Here is a 21238-nt window from a genome sequence, read left to right on the forward strand (position 1 = left end):
CGCAATGGATTCTTCATTGCAGTTTTTATTCATTTCTTTCACTATTTCCTTCCTTCTTACTCTTGCCGTTGCCCAAGAAGAGCCTCTAGACTTTTCCTGTATGGAAACCGGTGTCAATTTCACCATAAACAGCACTTACGAGACCAACCTCAATCGTCTCATATCTTCTTTCTCTGCAAACACAGCAAATGATTATGGATTTTACAATCTATCTTCCGGGGAGGGTTCCAATAGAGTTAACTCGACTGCACTTTGCAGAGGAGATGTGGGATCAGGCGATTGCCTCGGCTGCATCAACAACGCAACGACCGAGCTGAGAAGTCTTTGTCCCGACCAGAGGGAAGCAATTATCTGGTATAACAATTGCATGTTTCGTTACACAAACCATCTTTGGCGTTGTGGAAGACGACCCTTTGCTCTACATGTGGAATGATAATAATGTGACCGATGTGGATGCTTTTAATTAGTCCTTGAGTACCCTGTTGGATAGCCCACTACAAGAAAATAGACTTTTATAAGCGCCGCTAAAACTTTTTGCGGCGCTTATACTTTTTGCGGCGCATTTTAATACGCCGCAACAAACGTCGCTAAAGGCAACGCCGAAAAAATTGGTGGCTTTTATTTAAAAAAGCGCCACTAAAAGTCATGGCTTTTAGCGGCGTTTGTGGGAAAAGCGCCGCTAAAAGCCATAGCAGATTTGCAATATATTTTTTTCACCAATATCCAACCCTTCCTGCATTAAAATCCAACCAAATACAACAAATATAGTATAGAATGCAGCCAAAAACAGCAAATTTAGCATAAAAACACAACCAAAAACATTAATTCTAAATAATACTTCAAATTTAACGAAAGATATATGATATAATTAATAAATAAAGTAATTTAAAATATTCTTACAATAATGTTAAACGTGACAAAGTTAAAAACATTCTTACAATGAGAAAAGTAATGTCTAAGATGACGGCTTTTGCGATTGCTGAAACATCTGCATCATCTGCTGAAGTTGTAACTGGAGGTCATCGTACCTTTTGCTCTGCTCTGCTGCCATCGCTGCTACCTCTGCCTCTCTCGCTCGTGCCTCTGCCTCCCTCGCTGCTGCCTCCCTCTCTGCTGCCTCCGCTCTAAGTTGTTGCTGGAGTTCTTCATATTTTCGTTGAACCTCAGCAATTTGCTCAACCGTGTTCGCTTGCATCTGAGCTATCTGGTCTCTTAACCTCTGAACTTCAGCTTGAGCTTGACTTCCGAAAGGCATGTATTGCTGGGAGCCGGATCCAAAATATTGAGTCGGGGTAACACCAGATCCTTGAAATCGAACCCGACCGTACTTTTCAGGACCCAAAACTTCAGTGATAATTCTGTTATCAATGTTCTCAAGATTAACAGAACTATCAGTCGAAGCAATCGCTTCATATTTCGCCTTCTTCTCCTTTAGTTTCTCCTAAAAAATCAATTAAACAGTTAAAAACGAAATATATAATAAAAAAGAATGCAACATAACTTAACATTATTTAAAACTAGTAATGATGAATTGAATTAAACAATTATAATTAAACATTATAAATATTTAGAATAAATCAAATATTATTAAGTAAATATACCATAATTTCTCCAGCTTTAGATGTCATAGGAGATCCATCTTTCTTCCTATGCGTAATCTGAAAAAGTTGAAGGCGTCCAACTTTTTGTCCAGATTTGACTTCCTACAATATAGTAGTAAAAATATTATTTAATAGTAGAAAGTAATTAATATTTGAAAGAATTAATAAATTCATAGTACCTCGGCCTCAGCTACAGAAGCAAAACTTCTCGACCCTACTGTGTGCGTGAATTTTTGTTTTTGCCTGCTGCTTGTTCCAACTCGCTCACGGTCCTACATAATGAAATTATTATTACGTATATAGTAAACACTATATATAAGAGTTTGGAAATACACAATACCTCTCATTTCTTTGAATTCCAGAATCTAACCACATCTTCCCATTGGTACCTCAGCATTCCCGGCGGGACATTTCTCAATTTTTCCTCGAGGCTTATGTCTTTCTTAAAATAATGTTTTTTTAAAGTGCTTTTATTGTCTCTCCATTTTTACCCAATGCCTTCTTGATATAATCATCGGAGACCTCTAAAGCAAATCTCTCCTAAAAAAACACAAGTTTAGAATGTAAATATAAATGAAACTTAAACCAAAGTATTATAAATTACATTTACAGTTTGTTACCTTAATATTAGCGAGAGCCTGATTTTTGTTGCTATCAGGCATGTGATGCCATGATTCGTAGTTGATGGGCAACATATTGGCATTTCGTGCTAAAATGCCCAAATAGCCTGCTAAAAGTTGAGCTTCAGATCCAACAGGCTGACCATGAGTATTTCTACTTACTTTGACACGCTTGACAGGATCTAAGTCGTATAAATCTCTAAGCAGCGTACGTCTTCGAACTCTGCGCGTCTCACCACTTTCAGCTGAAAAATGATATACTATTATTATATTAAAATTGACAAAAAATTAATAATAAAAGTCAAAACATGGAAAATTAACTTAACATTACTTTGAAATTCTTCAGGCTCGTCAAGTGTCTCCGACACATTCGAAGATCCAACAACTGTCTGCTGTTCAATATTTCCTTCTTCCGAATTTGGAGTATTCTGGACAATACTTAAATCTCGTAATCTTCTTCTACGCATTTTTCCTACAATACACATAAAATAGTTAAAGTTTTAGTAACAAATTACAACAATAATAGTACATATAAAATAGTTAAATTATATAACATGACCAAGATTAAAATTATAATAGTACATATAATTAAAAACGTAAAATCTTACTACATCATTATTCGTAAATATCTTCATCCACATCATGTCGAACCCATTGATGTTGTGTACTAGTACTAGGGATATTTTCATCTAAGTTTTGTTCTGGAAAAGGTAATGTTTCTGATCCTTCGACGATGTCATCTCTACTTCCATTACCCATGTCAAACAAGTCTCTAGGGGTGTTCTGGAGTACAACATACCAACCCTCATCAATTGGATCTTTCGAATAAAAACCTTGTTTCACTTGAGAGGAAAATACATATGGCTCGTCCATCAATTGTTGTCCAGTGTGAATCAAGCGAGAGAAATTCACCATTGTAAAACCAAATTGATCTTTTTTAATTCCTCAAGCAGTATTAACATCAGCCCAATCACACCGAAATAAGACAACTTTCCATCTGCCATAGTAATCCAACTCAATAATGTCGGTAAGAAGTCCGTAATACTCCACGTTACCCTCAACCGGATTACTATCCCTAGCACTAGCATAACTTGTAATTGAAGAATTAACAACGACTCCACAATTTTGAGTTCTCCTCATTCTCTCGCGATACTTTGTATGAAATCTATATCCATTGATGAGGAAGGTACTATATCTTTTTATTACTCTGTTCGGACCTTGGGAAAGCCATTTAACTTCGTCATTGACGTTCTTCCCACTCCAAACCTATTGAATCGAAAGTAAGTTGAAGAATTAGAAATGTATTATGTGTAACTAAATTTCGCGATTATATGTAACTTATTAACTTTAGTTACATACCGTTTGACTTAACCATTCATGAAAAGATTCTGTGAATAAATTATTAATCTCTCGATGTTGCAATCTTCGAGAGCGTGCACGAGATCTCAAAATTTGTTTGTACTCACTATGTTAAAAACAAGTGTAATTGGTTAGAAGATAAACAAATCAAAACAACGAATATGTGAGGAAATTTTAGAACTTACTTGCGTAACGGTTCAACTAAATCGTGGTGAAAAAGTACATATCGATGTGCTTGTATCCACGATATATCATCTAATTCTGCAATTTCAACTTTGCCGATTGGTTCTCCATAACTTTGGAATAAATAAGTTTCGGCCAAGTTATAATCATTGAGCCCAACATTTCTATTTGGTCTATTCAATCGTGTTTCAACATCTTCTAAATATCTAGAACAGAATGTCATGCACTCCTCTGCCAAGTAGCCTTCAGCAGTTGATCCTTCTGGATAACGCTTATTGCGACAATAAGATTTCAATTTACTTAGGAACCTAAACACGATATACAATATTTATCAAAAGTTGTAACTAAATGTATAGACGCAAATAAATAAATACTTGACAAATAAATTAGCACCTTTCTATTGGATACATCCATCGATAAAAAACTGGTCCACCAAGTATTGCTTCGTGAGGGAGATGGATTACCAAGTGCACCATAATAGTAAAGAAGGAAGGTGGAAAGATCTTCTCCAAATTGCATAAAGTCAAAGCAGCTCGAACCTGTACTTTCTTAAGTTCTTCAACATCCAAAACTTTGCCACAAATAGCTTTCATTATATTGGATAGTTCAATTATACAGGACGTCACATTGTTTGACATGCAGCACCATAAAGTAACTGGGAGTAAATCTTGCATCAAGATGTGGTAATCATGTGATTTTAATGAATATAATCTTCGATCTTTAAGACTCACACATCGAGATATATTTGACGCATATGCATCTGGGACCTTTATATCCTTCAACACCATGCAAAACACCTCTTTTTATTTCTTTGACATTGAAAAAATAAAAGGCGGCAACCGATTTTTCTTATTCGAAAGTACTTGAGGATGAAGATCACGCCAAATTCTCATGTCAACTAAACCAAGTCGACTCTGAAGATTGTCTTTTGATTTTCCATCGACATTTAAAATTGTACCAATTATGTTCTCGCAGACATTCTTTTCAATATGCATGACATCAAGATTGTGGCGTAAAATGTTGTGCTCCCAATAAGGCAACACAAAAAAAATACTTTTTTTCCACAAGTCCGTCTCATTAGGATCATCCTCTTCGTCAGATTCATCATCAGATTCATCCCTCGATCTTCTCCTTGTTTGCGTGATAGGTGGTTGATTCATCTTCCCGTAACTAAAGTTGATATCTTTTAACATAAACAAGATTTCAGATCCAACGGTCTGCTCAGGAGCTCTTCTGTACTCTTCAGTACTGTCAAATAGAGTCCTCTGAAAGCTAAATTTATGATTTCCATCTAACCACCGACGATGGCCCATGTAAGAGAACTTCTTCCCATTATACAACCACTTCGAACAAGTTTGCGCAGCACAACAAGGACATGCATAACGTCCTTTAGTACTCCAACCCGATAAATTAGCATAAGCCGGGAAATCATTAATTGTCCACAATAAAGCTGCACGTAAATTAAAGTTTTCCTTTCTTAATACATCATATGTCTCAACACCCGACCATAATTGTTTTAACTCTTCAATAAGTGGCTGCAAATAGATGTCAATATCATTTCTGGGACCTTTCTCTCCAGGGATAATCATTGATAAAATAAATGAAGATTGCTTCATGCAAATCCATGGAGGCAAATTGTAAGGAACAAGCATTATAGGCCAAGTACTGTACGAAGTACTCATGATTTTAAAAGGATTAAAGCCATCAGCTGCAAGCCCAAGCCTCACATTTCGAGGATCACTTGCAAAGCTTGGAAATTTACTATCAAACGATTTCCAAGCTAAAGAATCAGCAGGATGCCTTAATAATCCATCATCGGTTCGTTGATCATTATGCCACCTCATAGAATTGGCCGTCTTTGACGACATGAAAAGCCTTTGAAGTCTTGGTATTAGGGGAAAATATCGCATAACCTTCACTAGCTTCTTTCTTAAATGTGCCCCACCATCATCCCCATTCACATCTTTTGTATTCCCATTCATCCAACGAGACTTACCGCAAACATGACAAGACTGTTGGTTTTTCTGATCACCCCAGTACAACATGCAGTCATTTGGGCAACTATGAATTTTATCGTACCCAAGGCCCAAATCTTTTATTAGCCTCTTCATATCTTGACAAGACTGGGGGATTTTTGCAAACGGAAACATCTCTCTCAGAAACTCTAGCAGCATTGTAAAAGAGTTTCTGGTCCACCCTCCCAAACATTTTAAGTGAAATAGACGAATACAGAAGGACAATTTCGAATATTTTGATCCCTCGTAAAGTTCTTCGTTCATTTCGTTAAGTAAATTGTAGAACTTCGCCGCTTCTTCATTTGGCTCTTCATCAGGTGCACTTGTTCCCATTTTGCAAAAAACATTTCCACCAATATTACAATCATCGGATGCAATAAAGTTAGGTAGAAACGATTCCTTACCATGACTGTGCATATTAAATGCATCCCGCAACATACCTTCCATGTCATCTTGTCTAACATACTGGTGGTAATCAGTATAAGGATAAGTTGAATTAATCATTGAAGAAGTTCCACTAGATGTACACTCTCCATGGAAAATCCATTTTTTATACCCCCGAATAAAGCCATCAACAATTAGATGCTCGTAGACAACTTCACGAAAATGCCAATTGATGTTGCCACACTTCTTACATGGGCAAAGAATCATATTCTCTTGGCTTGCATTTTGAAATGCAAAATTTAGAAAAGTTTGTACTCCATTTTGATAGGCATTGCTTACCCTTGACAATTTCATCCAACTCCTATCCATTTCGTAGTTCTTGAAATCTAAAGTTGACAATAAATTGCGTTTACTAAAATAGATAATATATATCAAGTATAAATTATCTAATAAGTGTAAACTAATTCAGGCAGGGGGATTTTGAAGTGTATATTTATGTATTACGTAAGTTAAGTAAGCTTTGTAAGTTATGTAAGTTATGTTATGATATACATTTATGTAAGGTATGTAAGTTATGATATGATATATATTTATGTATTATGTAAGTTGTGTAAGTTATGATATGATATATATTTATGTATTTTGTAAGGTATATAAGTTATGTAAGTTATTATATGATATATATTTATGATACATATTTATGTATTATGTAAGTTTTGTAAGTTTTTATACGATATATATTTAACATTAAGATAAATATTATTTCCCAAGCTAAAAAAATATTTTAATTAAATAAATTTTAAATAAATTTTAAAAAAATCACATGAATAAATTTTGTTCTCCAACTTCGAGCCTTGTTGTTGGATCCGTGTGGTGAGATAGTCCATTTTTATTAATATCAAAATCACATGAATTGATTATTTTAGGCATTGATATCACAATATTAATTTATTTTTAATATTAAATTTTCAAATTTCTAAAGAAATTGAATTTAACTTTTATTTAATTGGTATTATTGTTGTTGTAGCAATTTCGAGAATACAAGTTTAAGTGCATTTAAACATATTCTTTTTACGTTTTAAGAATTAAAGAAAGGTTATAAATAAACGTAGAGATTATATAAATTTTTCTAAAAAACCCAAAATTAAAATTAAACAACTCAAAAAATAAAAAAATAATAAAAATAATCATTAAAATATAAATATTAAATTAAATAATTTATACAAAATATAATTATTAATAGTAAAATTTTGACCAAATTCAAAATGATTTTGTATATAGTAATGGCATCATTATCATGTACTAATTAAAATTATTTTATTTTTCTAAAAAAATATCAATTAAATTTTCTCAAAGAATAACTTTAAAAAACAATAATATACATTTATAACTAAAAATGATGACTTCAACATCAATGAATTAAACTATTTATTGAGAGAATATTTCTCTCAAAAGGTCAATTAATATTTAATTTAGTTTTGTAACGATATTTTTTTACTTTAATTTTGTTTCAAAGTAACCCACCCTTATTCTGTCTCATAAAGTAAAGTGAAAGTTTTGAATAAATATTTTTTATAAATCAATTGATTTAATAAAATAAAAATATATAAAAATTTAAAAAATAATTTCATTACCATCGTCAATTTTTTTTAGTCTGAAAATATGTGAAGAACACTAAAATAGAAAAGTATGATCGTAAATGTCTAATCAAAAGCCTAGAAAAAAATGCATCACCTTGTATATAGTGAACAGAAAGCCGGAAAATAATATATTTAAACCCGCTTTATACAAAGCTCGTTGGTATATCAAATTATAGTTGGTATATCAAATTATAGTCAAATCCAATTAATAACACAAGATTTCAAAGTAACAATTATGGTTAGTTTGTCTTACTTTTCTACCACAAGATGTTTTGAATTTCATTTTTTGGAACCCTTCCATTAAAAAAATACATTACATTGCCTCAACCAAATATTTGCTGTTATACTGATGATGTACGTTTAAAATTTGGGTTTGGGTTTGATTCGAGAACTAATGATTATAAGCTACTTATAGTTTTCCAGAAAGTTTAGTTTGGTTGTGTCCTATCACTAGTGTATAAACTGCTCCAAGTCAACCTTCAAGTTAAATAGTGCACCCTCACAGCTTTCATAAAGGCAAAAAAAGAAGAGGGAAAATCTTAAAAATAATACCTTTTCCTTTCTGATAAGCTTGCAACCTTCAACAGGACCAGTACTTGCAAAAACCTCTTGGAGTAGTGGTTCAGTCACTTGTGAATGGATGTTTCCCACATACCTGCAGTTTCTCAAAAATAAAAAAACTAAAAGTTAAAGAAAAAACAGGAAAAAGAAGAGATAAATAAAACTATATAAGTAACTTTCAAAGTTGTTAAAAAGATGCAAGAACAAGCATCTATCACATTCCAAAAACCATTTAACTATCAATTAAAAGAGCCATTACCTTAGAATTTTGCACGGAGAGCCATAGCAACATATCCAATCAGCAGACTCATGAAGGAAAGTGTCTCTAATTCATGCGGTTATAAGCACAGAAGTGACTAGGATAGGTGCTTAAGCAAGAAGGGGAAATAAGTGACTCACAATATACAAACAAAAAAATGGAGAAAGGGGAAAAAGAAGTAAAAAAAATCTAGGCAAACACTCACACACTGCGGCAAGTACTTTGATCAAAACCAGGAGGCAGATTTCCACTTGGGATTGGCTCTATCTGCAGAAAAGAAAAGTGAAAAATAAAAAAAGAGGGGAAAAGAATGAACGATGTACAAAAAAGTCAGGTGCCACTCAACTCAATTCTAAAGCCTCTGTATCCAGGAAAAAGGATGAGTTTTTGAAGAAATCCAATAGTCAACCTAAAAGAACAAACAAGATGCTAACTACAACCATCACAAATGTGAGCATCACTTCTCCTACTTTGACAACACTTTCCACTTGAAAAGAGAACAAACTATCTTGCTTTTACTATTATCACATTTTCCCCCTTCATTTTTCAGTGCCGATCGGAAAAAAAATATTTCAGCCTCATCTAAATAAGACATACTTCAGCAGAACAATAGTCTACAGATCAGACCAAATTCAAGGGTAATGCTGTCCAAAGTTCCTTGAACTCCCTCCTCCAAAGTGAAAAACAAATCTATATCTTTCTGCATGATTCAAATAGAAAGGACTGTTGGACATGTAACTCAAAAAGTATGCAAATACATTGAAAGCACCATAGACTTTATAAATTAGCTTCATACTGTTATATTTCAGCACTATAAACCTAAAAATTCCCAGAACAAAATGCAGGAATCACACCTTAAACTCCAATACTCAAACAAGAGACAGATAATTGCACCTTTTTTTATATAATATTTACAAACTAGAGATAAAGATATATAAAAATATAAACATGGATATGGACAGACTGATTGACTGTGCATGTGTACCAGAAAGATGGCAACTAAACATTATCCAAACACAATCATTTATCAACATTTGCAAAACAAAATGAAGATTAAAATTAGCAGTAAACTAAATAAAACCAAAGAAGTGAGAACCACAAGTAAATGAGAAAGACAACAGAACAGAGAACCTAGTAGCTTTCCCATTAAACTTTGTATAAGAGAAAAAACAACATTTGAACTTCAAGCAAATGAAAATGTAAAATATTCAGAATCAAAAAATCTTTTATCAAAATTCAAAACAAAAACAATGAGCTTCAATCTATACAAGAAGCATGTTAAAGTCACAGGCTTTCTCATTTCTAGAAACCAAATCCAGAAACGTCTCCCACCAAAAATCAAGAAAATAACTTTTTTTTTTTGAAAATCATATTCAAATCGCAAAATAAGAGCAATGTCCATCGAATTCAAGCAAAGTTTATTGTAAAAGCTTAGCTTTCAAAGGTCAAACATCGCAGCATTAAATATAAAACTAACCCAATCTCCACCAATTCAAAAACAAGAAACCAAACATGAACCCGAAGATCCAAACACGATTTCGAAAAAAAGAAAAACAGATATTCCTGAAAACCAGATCAAAAACTATCAAATACTTAATGAAAAGAGAAATTGACGAAAAATCCTAAAAACAAGATTACAAAATTAGAGGATATCCCACATCAAATTCTTCAATGATCCACCTTCCCAGCCTATAGAATGAAATAGAATACTCTTAAGCTAAGTTTACATCTGACCCAGACAATCAAAAACAACACATTTGAATAATCGAAAACAAACAAACAAGTAGGTGATTTACAGAAATTAACTGAAAATAGACAAGCACACACTTACTTGTTACGTAGTTGAGCAAAACGTTGGTGCCAAAAAATTCGGTTGCTAAATTCCAAAGGCACTTGGGGGAAATCTCAGGAGCAGTGAGGACGGCGTACGGCGACGAGTAGGTGGTCAGGTAGCCTCAGGAGCTTCGGATGCTTAGGGATTTGGGGGAAAATTTAAGGATTAGGGGAATTGGGGGAAATCTGTTAAAGGGTGGAAATTAACACTGGAAATGGCTAAGTGTCAGTATGAGGAGGATAAAATGTTAGAAAAGAAAACGACGTCGTTTCATCAAAAATTTAAACGTCCAAAGCGCCGCTAAATCCCATATATTGTGGCGTTTGTAAGGTAGCGCCACTAATCCCCTTCCAGCTCCAATTAAAACGATAGCGTTTTAGTTAAAGATAAATGCTTTTTGTGGCATTTTTTTCAAAAACGCCACTAACCTCCATTTTATGTTCATTTTTTTGTATTTAATTTTTATTTGTTATCATTTTTTTAAATCTAATATTTAAATATATAAAGTTTATCTATTATCCCTTAAATAATTTAATCTAAAAATTTAATCTAAATAATTTCATTTTTTTCAAAAACACCACTACTCTAATATTTTACGATATTAAAATTAATATTATATCTTTTACAATTAAATAAAAAATTATTTAATATATAAATTAAAAAACACTAATTTATCTAAACCCTAATCCTCTAATCCCTAAACCCTAAAATCCTAAACCCTTCACATAAACCCTAAACACCAGACCCGTAACATGTAACCATTAACCATATAAACCTAAACCATAAACCATAATTTATTAACACTAAACCCTAAACCATAAACCCTAAACCCTAAACTCTAAACCTTAACCCCTAAACCATAAACTTTAAAACCATAAACCCTAAAACCATAAACCTTACACATAAACTTTAAACCCTAAACTGGCCCATAACCCATAACCCCTAAACCTTAAACACCGGCCCTTAAACCATAATTCACAAACCCTTAAAGTTGTAACTCATAAGCCATAAAACCATAAACCATATACCCTGATTTGTAAACTGTAAACCCTAAACTATAAAGATAATTAATTTAATATTTTAAAATTAACACTATCTCTTTCACAATTATATAATAAATTATTTAATATATAAATTAAAAAATACTAATTAATCAAAACCCTAAACCCATAATCCCTAATCCATAATCCATAAACCCTGAATAATAAAATATAAACTCTAAACCCCTAACCACTGACACTTAAACCATAACCTTTAAACCCCATAATCCCTAAACCTTAAAATAATAACTCATAAACCTTAAACCCTTAACCATATACCCTAAACTGTAAAGTACCCTAAACTATAATAATAATTAACTCAATATTTTAAATAATACAATCTCTTTTACAATTATATAAGAAAATATTTAACATATAAATTAAAAAACAATCAGTCATATACCAAAAATCTTTAAAATTATTTTAAATAATAGTATTTTATCATTTTTAACAAATATTTTTCTATGTTTTTACATTCAAATTTTTCCTACGTGTCATTATTTTTTCTGAAGAATATAAATATTTAATTAAAAATAAATTGTATTTTAACATAAATAAACCACTTAAAGTACAAAAAAAAGATGAAAAGATTTTTTGCGGCGTTTTTAGAGAAAACGCCACTATAGATCAGAATTTGCGGCGTTTTCTATAAAAGCGCCACTAAAAGCTCTGCACAAGTCGACATCGTTTCACAAAATTTTTTGCGGCGTTTTCTATAAAAGCGCCACTAAAAGCTTTACATAAGACATATAGCGGCGTTTCTTATAAAAGCGCCACTAAAAAGGTCAATATAAGACGATGGCGTTTTGCAAAAAAATTTTGCGGCGTTTTTTAACAAACGCCGCTATATGCATACCTTTAGCGGCGCTTCTTTGAAAACGCCACTAGTACTGATCTATAGCGGTGTTTTTGTACAAACGCTGCTAATGCCATTGAAGCTCCACTAAAACGAAGGCGTTTAGAGTAAATTTTGCGGCGTTTTTTCTTGAAGCGCCACTAAATGTGAACCTATAGCGGCGCTTTTATTAAAAACGCCGCTAAAAACGCCGCTAAAAACGCTACTAAAAACCTATTTTGCTGTAGTGGCCTCATCAACAGTGCTTCATCCGGGACTTCCCTTCGCAAGTTTGCAACAGGAAGTGCCCAAGTCACACCTTTTCAAACAGTTTATGCACTTGTTCAATGCACTCCTGATTTATCCCAGGCTGAATGCACTTCTTGCTTGTCCGCGGCCATTGAACTTATCCCCGAATGTTGTGATAGAAAACAAGGTGGCAGAGTACTCGAGCCTACACTACAGGAAAATAGGGCTTTAGCGGCGTTTTATCAAAAAACGCCGCAAAAATTTTAAAATACAGAGCAAAGCGGCGTTTTTTTTAAAACGCCGCTAAAAATAGAGCAACAGCGGCGTCGCTAAAAACTGATCATTAGCGACGCTTTTGGTAAAACACCGTTAAAGACTGAGCATTAGCGGCGCTTTTGGTAAAACGCCGCTAAAGACCAGGGCATTAGCGACTCTTTTGGTAAAACGCCGCTAAAGACCAGGGCATTAGCGGCTCTTTTGGTAAAACGCCGCTAAAGACCAGGGCATTAGCGGCGCTTTTGGTAAAACGCCGCTAAAGACCAGGGCATTAGCGGCGCTTTTGGTAAAACGCCGCTAAAGACCAGGGCATTAGCGACGCTTTTAGTAAAACGCCGCTAAAAGTTATATAACCCCTAAACCCAAAAAAATCATAAACACTAATTTATAACCCCTAAAACAATAATTATTAAAATTTATGGTTATACAATATATTAAATATTTTCTTATATAATCGTAAAAGATATAGTATTGAATTTAAAATATTGAATTAATTATCATTATAGTTTAAGGTTTATGGTTTAAGATATATGGTTTAGGGTTTAAACAGGTTTATAAGTTAACTATGGTTTAAGATATACGGTTTAGGGTTTAAGGTTTAGGAGTTAGCTAGTATTTGAAGGTTTATGATGAATTATGGGTTTAGGGATTATGATTTAGGGTTTAAATTAAGGTTAGGGTTGAAGTTTACAATGGGACAATTATTAACTTCTTAAGAGATAATTTCCTTTCTAGATTCTTACCTGGGATGCTATTAAGAAAGGGTGATTTTGATTGTGGCAAGCTTAAATATTAATCAGCATTTGTTGAACTATATATAATTTCCAAGTTTATATAACATAGAAATATCTTACAGAGTGGACATTATAACTAGAGTGTTCCAATAGAGAAATTGTTTTATTAAAGTTATGTAACTTTGTATAAATAATAGAGTGTATTTTTATCTGTTTTTTTGTTTAAATATATTTAGATTAAATAGAATGTCTCAAATAAAATATGTTAAAAAGGCGATATAGTTATTTGTGTTTGCAATATATAAATATAAAATGATGCTATATCAGTAATTATATTAATAATGTTAATATTAATTTTAAAATATTGAATTAATTATCATTATAGTTTAGGGTTTAATTTTTAGTGTTTAGGGATAAATATAGGAATCAGGGTGCAATTGTATATATGAATTTTAATTTGATCTAGTTTTTGTAAATTATTAACACAATTATTGATATAACACTATTTTATATTTATATTGCATACATAAATATTTATATTTATTCAATATAAAAATATATTGATGTATTTATTTTTAAAATGTCTATGATTAAATCAAAAATAAAAACTTAAAAATTTAATATTTAAAATTTAAAATTTTAGTCCATATCTCAGTTAAAAAACTTAATATTCAAAATGAAAAAAATTCAAAAAAATGATAATCTCAACATAAAAATTTTGAAAGAAAAAAATAGAAAAAAATATGTTAAAAATGAAAAAAAGTTCAATTAAAAAATAATAAAATTCATGAATTACCGGCGTTTTTTTAGAAAACGCCGCAAAAGGCCATTATTTTTTTATAAAAAAAGGCAAAACACCACTGACTCCCAAAAGTTATTTTTTGGTTACCCGCTCGTTAACCAAATCCCCCAAATTTCTTTTTCCTTTCTACTCTCAAAATTTGCCCCCAAATTTCTTTTTTCCTTTTCATTTCACTGCACTAAATTCACCCACCATAGCTACTCCTTTCTTCTTCTTTTTCTTTCTTAGTATTATTTCTTTTCTCTTTTTATTTTTTTGGCCTACTGTGTAATGTATTTACCGGTAACTTTTTATAGGCGGATGTAGAGACGGAGGTTGCGGCGGCCGGTGTGCCCAAGAAGAGAACATTCAAGAAGTTTAGCTTCCGAGGTGTCGATTTGGATGCTCTCCTTGATATGTCCACTGATGAGCTTGTCAAGCTCTTCCCTGCTCGAGCTTGCAGAAGGTAATAACACAATATTCATTTTTTGCTAACATTTTCCCACTCATTTTTAAATAAAAAATATGAAATGGGTTTTATTTTTTTATTGTTTCTTTTTTGTTATGTGATTGTAGGTTCCAGAGGGGTTTGAAGAGAAAGCCCATGGCTCTAATTAAGAAGCTTCGCAAGGCGGTAAGTTAATCTTTACTTTTTGCTCTTTTAATTCTTGCTTTTTAATCGATTATATCTATGGGATTTATGTTTAGATCTAAGGTTGATAGGTTCATGTTGAGTTACTGAAGTTTTCATTTTATTTTTGTATATAGTTGTAGCCTTTTCTCATTAATGTTTAAGCTAAAAGAAACATAGCATTAAAGTATTCTTTTATTGGCCTCATGAATCAAAATTTTATACTATTATTTATATATGAAGTGATTTTCATTGGAAATGTATTTTATTGTAGATCTTACTAGTCGAAGTTGATCTTTCCTTTCTTAGAAGAATGTTTTTTGTAAATTGTTTTTACTTTTTTGTCTCATAACGTATCTCATTAACTTAATGATTATGTTAAAAATTATGCACCTTTAGTTTACTCGTATAACTGCTCATAGGTGCGGTGTGCTTTGTAGAAAGGTGAAAATTTTGATGTAGAAGACAAGCTTCCAGCTTTTATGTTGATTTCAGTATGCTTTGGGCTTGCTATTTCTGAAATAGTAGTAGGATTAAGAGTAAGTGAACTAAATTAGTCATATTCTAGAGGTTGAGGTCCTGCATAACTGAGAAATGGTTGAATGAACATAAGCATCAAATAAAGAAATTTGGATTCTTTATATCCATCCTTTAGCTTATCTCATTTGTGTAACATTGAAACTTGGTAGCGGTCTAGGATTCTTTATATCTTTCTTACATTTGGCAGATTAGTACGCATAACACCTGGCGTAGGTAGATTTGTTGCTAGGAGTTACAGTCCAAGGTGAGAAAAATATAAGTCATAGCTTCCTGTTTCTTTTGATTATGTATCAGTTCTTTAATAGACAATGGCTGGTTCAATTGGAGGTTATTTTTTGTCTAAGCCTAAGATATTGTTTGATATTTGTGAAGTTGGAATTTAAGAGTTGAGACATAAGGAAGAGTAAAATAAGTAGGTTGTATGTCAGCCTATCATGTTTAGTTTTACATCAGTATCATATATTGAAAAACCACCTACCCCTATTTTTTTCGGGACTATTATCATCAATGTTATTGTAGATGCAGTGACTGGTTCCAATGTTCATAGAGGGCTTCTTGCATAGTCTAGGAGCAAAGCCACTTGTGTTACCAAGCGCATTTTCTGTCTGATCTTTCTCTTCATCATGGCCATGCTTCTCATTGTTGTCTGAATTATATCTTGTGTTGTTCAGCATCATAGAGTCGTACTAACCCCATCCTTAACTTGTGTTTCAGTCTTTCCACTGCGGGCATGGAAAGGCTTATCTCTTTGATAAGGTGTAAGTATTTCATTGCTATGCACTCTTTTTTTTTTTTTCTCCATGGAGTGTTCTCTAAAAATAGTCTTATCTATTTTAAAACCATGCTCATGATTTCACTTTCTATGCATTTCATTGTGTTTGGAAGAAACAAAGAAGTGTTTGGAATAAATAAATAAATGTTGTCAGCATGTTAGCACCACAGTTCAATGGTTATATACTTAAAAAGAAGATACATAATAATTAATTAATTTACATCATCAAGTGGATTATTGTTTTTAAGTTTTTTATTACAATAACTATTAATGTCTTGGTGTTATCTAAACCATTAAGGTTGCTCTCAAAGAATCTTTTCTTACATTCACACTTTGAATTTTTATGATATTTATCTTCAAAAGTTGGCAAATTACATCATTTGCTATTTTTAATTAATGCAAGTTTCAAAATTCGAATGAGTTTTGAGCCATTTTTCGAGTTTGGTTACTTTTTTTAATTTCTAATCTAAATTGATTCCAAATTAAATTTGGATGGTTAATTATGTATTATTTGTACTGCAATTTATAGTTGTAATATATATATTTTTTAATTTGAAAAACATTTTGTCCTGATTAATAGTCAGAATTTGTCTCCTCAAATAATAGCACCGTATATCATTTTAAATTAGTTTTCATTCTTGCAGAATTTAAAATGGAGTAACCTATAACATTTTGTCCTGAGTAACTATGGTGGATACCGTTTATTGGTTTTTTTTTTCTTTGCTAAACTAAGTCATGAAGGTTCTTCTTGGATAGCAATTTATTGAGGGGGTGGAATATTTTTCTTAAACTAACAAAATGGGTGCAAAGTAGTATTTAAGCATTTCAGGTCAAGTGTATGTTTAGAACTGTTATTTATATTTAACATCATTGTTTCAGGTCAAGTGTGTAGAAGTTTTCAAAGGGTTCTATGAAACAAAAACAAAACACAGAAAGCTTACATGGATATACTCACAGCGGTATCGTTTTGTATTTTTGCATTCTCATAATTTAACTGTATATTGTTTTTCTGGATATCGTTTTGATGATTACTTTTGTGTGGCAATCGCTCTTTTATGTTTTGACTGGTGGCAAATGGAACAGGAAAAACCAACTACACTTTGCGGTCCAAGAACAATTTGCGGTCCAAGAACAATTTGCAGGAGGCACATAATGACTAGCTCCTACCTCTACGAATGCTTGTGGGAGGCATTGCAGCAGCGAATAAGGATGATAACATGCAGTTGACACCGTATGTGCTATGAATCCGAATTCAGGTGTGATTTTTAGATATTTTATGTGCAAAAAAGTATTATAGTGTCTTATGTTTGTATGTTTGTTGAGCAGATTATAGATAGAACCTGCAGTAGGATCAACTAATTAGTTGATCAAAAGCTACACCCTATTTTGTAATCGTCTACTTGCATATTTGCATATACTTAATAATTATCTCGTGTCAACTAATTATTCTAATTTTTTATTTAATTTCAACATTTTATTTTTATTTGAGTTGAAAGAAGAAAATTTATTATTAATTATTTTTATTTTGCATATACTTTTGGATTTTAATTGTGTTATTAATTTATTATTTTAAATTCTAAATTTAAATTCATTAATTTTTGTATTTTGTTTTAAAGTTAAAATTTTAATAGAAAATTTAATTTGATAATGAATTTTAAATTTTTTATATTTTTCATGACTTTTATAATATTTTGTAATATATTTTTTTTTTGAATTTCATACTTTTAGCGGCGTTTTTGAGAAAAGCGCCGCTAAAGGTCGTGATCTTTAGCGGCGTTTGTAGGAAAAGCGCCGCTAAAGGTCGTGATCTTTAGCGGTGTTTGTGGAAAAGCGCCGCTAAAGGTCGTGATCTTTAGCGGCGTTTGTGAGAAAGCGCCGCTAAAGGTCGTGATCTTTAGTGGCGTTTGTGGAAAAAGCGCCGCTAAAGGTCGTGATCTTTAGCGGTGTTTTTTCAAATAAACGCCGCAAACTTTAGTGGCGCCATCTATAACGGCGTTTTTTGTGGCGCTTGTAAAAGTGCCGCTAAAGACCTTGAAAAACGCCGCTAAAAGTCAATTTTGCTGCAGTGTTAGCTGTAACTTTAGGTTCGAGATTGAACGCTTCTATAATCTTACGACTCCTGATACACCATTGACATCGACACCACCACCAGCAACATCCCCGCCATCAAACAACACCAAAAATACAACAGGTACCTTATTTTTCAAGTCAACGATTGTTAGAAATTTCTCTATCTTGTATGAAAGGGATGTGTGAAAATTTTTGCAGGAAAAAAGAGTAATTCGTCTCGAACTATTATCATCGCATCTGTCTCAGCTGTTGCTTTGGTGGTACTTGTAGTTTCCAGCTGCATCTTCATCTTTTTAAGGGTGAGGAAGTCAAAGGTGAAAGCTGAAAGTAAGTGAACACGATTTTTATTGATCAACTTTTACTTTCTTTCTTTTCTATGATATAGAATGTCGATAATGACAATATATCGCAAAGAAAAGATAAATAAAAATAAAGAACAGGTAGATTTTTTACGTGAGAAACCCTTTTAGGAAAAGAAAATTCATTATGTTTTACTTTTAACATTTTCCCTTCTAGAACCATGTTGAATCAATTTTAGCTCATAGAATTGTTACACCTGTGAAGAAGGTGGTGAGGCAGCTGAAGCAGTGGATGAAATAAAAAATGCAGAGGCTTTGCAATATGATTTCAGCACCATTAGTGCTGCAACAAACCACTTTTCTAATTCAAATATGCTTGGACAAGGTGGATTTGGTGCAGTTTATAAGGTAAGACAAAGGGGATCGGTCCCTATAAGATAAAACTTGTACATATATAATTCATTTTGGTGTCTTCTCAGGGAAAACTTGCCGGTGGCGAATTAATAGCAGTGAAGAGGCTGTCGACTGATTCCGGACAAGGAGATCTAGAATTCAAAAACGAGGTTCTGTTAGTGGCCAAGCTTCAGCATAGGAACTTGGTTAGGCTTCAAGATTTCTGCCTGGAACGAAACGAAAGGCTTCTCATCTATGAGTTTGTGCCTAATGCTAGCCTGGATCAGTTTTTATTTGGTATGAAGTATGATATCATCAGTGTATTATACAATAAGTACTATAAATCAAACTATCAACCTGATGTAAACATTTATGATGATGCAGATCCCGTTAAGCGTGCATATTTGGGCTGGGAAAAACGATACAAAATCATCGGAGGCATTGCTCGTGGGCTCCTCTACCTTCACGAAGATTCTCGACTAAGAATTATTCATCGTGATCTCAAAACCAGCAATATACTATTAGATGCAGAGATGAATCCTAAAATTGCAGATTTCGGGATGGCTAGATTGTGTGCAGTTGATCAAACTCACGGTGCTACTAGCAAAATTGTGGGAACATAGTAAGTACTGGAAATCTTGTAAAATTGTTAAATCACATTTACTTTTCTTTCATTCACAAGGAAAACTAATGTTTCTGATATTGAATTGTAGCAGATACATGGCACCGGAATACGCAATGCATGGTCAGTTTTCAGTTAAATCAGATGTTTTTAGTTTAGGCGTACTGGTTTTGGAGATTTTAAGTGGTCAAAAGAACAGTTCGTTTCACAAAGGAGATAATGTAGATGATCTTCTGAGCTATGTAAGTATCAATATCATTTGTGCTTATGAGATTGTGATAAGAAAATTTATTCAAAGCATTCAAATCGTGACAGGCATGGAGGAATTGGAAAGATGGAACAACAAACGAGCTTGTGGATTCAACACTAAAAGACAGTTCAACGACCGAGGTGATGAGATGTTTACACATTGGGCTGCTTTGCGTTCAAGAAAATGTAGCTGAGAGACCAAACATGGCTACGGTTGCGTTGATGCTTACAAGCTACTCTGTGACACTTCCATTACCTTCACAACCTGCATTTTTTATGCACAGTAACACTCAATCAGAGGTAGAGATGCTGTGGTCGGAAGACTTGAATTCTGGGGCGACAAAATGTAGTCAATCCAGAAAGGAAACTGCGGTAGTTTCTGAAAATGAGGTCACAATTACCGAACTCCATCCAAGGTAGCAAGCACCTGATCATATTTGTCATTCAGGGACTACTTCTCTCCCATCCAATCATAAGTATTTTAGCAACTGTTGTCAACTATTTATCTTAGTTTTTATAATGAGCTAATACCATCTTATTTGAATTAATAAATAGGAGTAGTTTGGTGTCACCCGATATATATTTAAAATAAATTATATTATTTGAAGATAATTTATTTTTTATTTAAAAAATATAAAATAGAAATATTTTTTTATATTTTTATACATTTTATTTTATTTTATTTTATGCACAATTTATTAACATTTGTGTTTTACTAGTTTTGATAATTCATTTATTATAAAATATAGGACACAAATTAGAAAAAAAAACACTTATTCTACTGAAATAATTACCCATTATACAACATAAATTCAATGAAAAAATAATCAAAATTGTTAAAATCTACATAAAATTGTTTCTTAACATACCAAAACTTTTACAATATATATTAAATATAACAAGACAATTGAGAGTTGTTCATGTTATTATATTTTGTGTTATTTTTTACGCTCAAAATATTATAAATATAAATTTTGACATGTTAATAATTTATTTTATATAGATTTAGAACATGTTTTCGTTCGCACATAATACTGTTATTGCTTTTTATATTCTACTGTGTTTTTGTATAGACTATCATTCCAATATTAATTTATAAGTTTGTGTTATGTTGTATTTAAATATGCATCTTATATTGATGTTCACGAGTGACTAAGTTAAATGTATCTATCAATTAATAGTATAGCTATAGTGAATAAAGATATCGTTCTCACGAAGATTAAAAGTAATAGTAATTACTATCTTTCTATTATGTAATTGATAAATTCAAAAATCATTGATTGAAAACTAA

The 21238-nt window shown here is 32.4% G+C and overlaps 3 protein-coding genes across 6 annotated transcripts; all 3 read left to right on the forward strand.

Annotated features, from left to right (window-relative positions):
- Nucleotides 1-620, forward strand: LOC121230682 (cysteine-rich receptor-like protein kinase 28). The gene has a single exon (XM_041115877.1). It carries the CDS (start codon nucleotides 5-7, stop codon nucleotides 431-433), a length of 429 nt encoding a protein of 142 aa, XP_040971811.1. The 5' UTR covers nucleotides 1-4; the 3' UTR covers nucleotides 434-620.
- An 11674-nt stretch (nucleotides 621-12294) lies between these two features.
- Nucleotides 12295-18506, forward strand: LOC107929836 (uncharacterized). The gene is made up of 8 exons (XM_041115421.1): nucleotides 12295-12299; nucleotides 12595-12775; nucleotides 14689-14837; nucleotides 14948-15005; nucleotides 16257-16298; nucleotides 17194-17273; nucleotides 17398-17570; nucleotides 18381-18506. Exons 1-7 carry the CDS (start codon nucleotides 12295-12297, stop codon nucleotides 17465-17467), a joined length of 585 nt encoding a protein of 194 aa, XP_040971355.1. The 3' UTR covers nucleotides 17468-17570; nucleotides 18381-18506.
- Nucleotides 17398-20518, forward strand: LOC107929834 (cysteine-rich receptor-like protein kinase 10). Of its 4 annotated transcripts, none has more exons than XM_016861352.1 (8): nucleotides 17398-17570; nucleotides 18381-18505; nucleotides 18583-18711; nucleotides 18949-19091; nucleotides 19163-19373; nucleotides 19461-19698; nucleotides 19790-19940; nucleotides 20014-20518. In XM_016861352.1, exons 1-8 carry the CDS (start codon nucleotides 17548-17550, stop codon nucleotides 20365-20367), a joined length of 1374 nt encoding a protein of 457 aa, XP_016716841.1. In that variant the 5' UTR covers nucleotides 17398-17547; the 3' UTR covers nucleotides 20368-20518. The 4 variants fall into 4 exon arrangements, with proteins under 4 accessions (XP_016716841.1, XP_016716842.1, XP_040971809.1 ...); XM_016861353.1 differs by having other exon boundaries at nucleotides 18952-19091; XM_041115875.1 differs by having other exon boundaries at nucleotides 19163-19698.
- The last annotated feature ends 720 nt before the right edge of the window (nucleotides 20519-21238 follow it).

Source organism: Gossypium hirsutum, chromosome A06 (genome assembly GCF_007990345.1).
Source record: "Gossypium hirsutum isolate 1008001.06 chromosome A06, Gossypium_hirsutum_v2.1, whole genome shotgun sequence".
Taxonomy (NCBI): domain Eukaryota; kingdom Viridiplantae; phylum Streptophyta; class Magnoliopsida; order Malvales; family Malvaceae; genus Gossypium; species Gossypium hirsutum.

Bases quoted from the DNA above. Each gene is read 5' to 3' on its own strand.
- LOC121230682 (XM_041115877.1), top strand. From the start codon at position 5: ATGGATTCTTCATTGCAGTTTTTATTCATTTCTTTCACTATTTCCTTC.
- LOC107929836 (XM_041115421.1), top strand. The intron at 12,776-14,688 runs GTACTCGAGCCT...AACTTTTTATAG, and splicing joins ATAGAAAACAAGGTGGCAGA to GCGGATGTAGAGACGGAGGT. The intron at 15,006-16,256 runs GTAAGTTAATCT...CTTGTGTTTCAG, and splicing joins TTAAGAAGCTTCGCAAGGCG to TCTTTCCACTGCGGGCATGG.
- LOC107929834 (XM_041115875.1), top strand. From the start codon at position 17,548: ATGTGCTATGAATCCGAATTCAG. The intron at 18,506-18,582 runs GTACCTTATTTT...AAATTTTTGCAG, and splicing joins CAACACCAAAAATACAACAG to GAAAAAAGAGTAATTCGTCT. The intron at 19,092-19,162 runs GTAAGACAAAGG...GTGTCTTCTCAG, and splicing joins GATTTGGTGCAGTTTATAAG to GGAAAACTTGCCGGTGGCGA.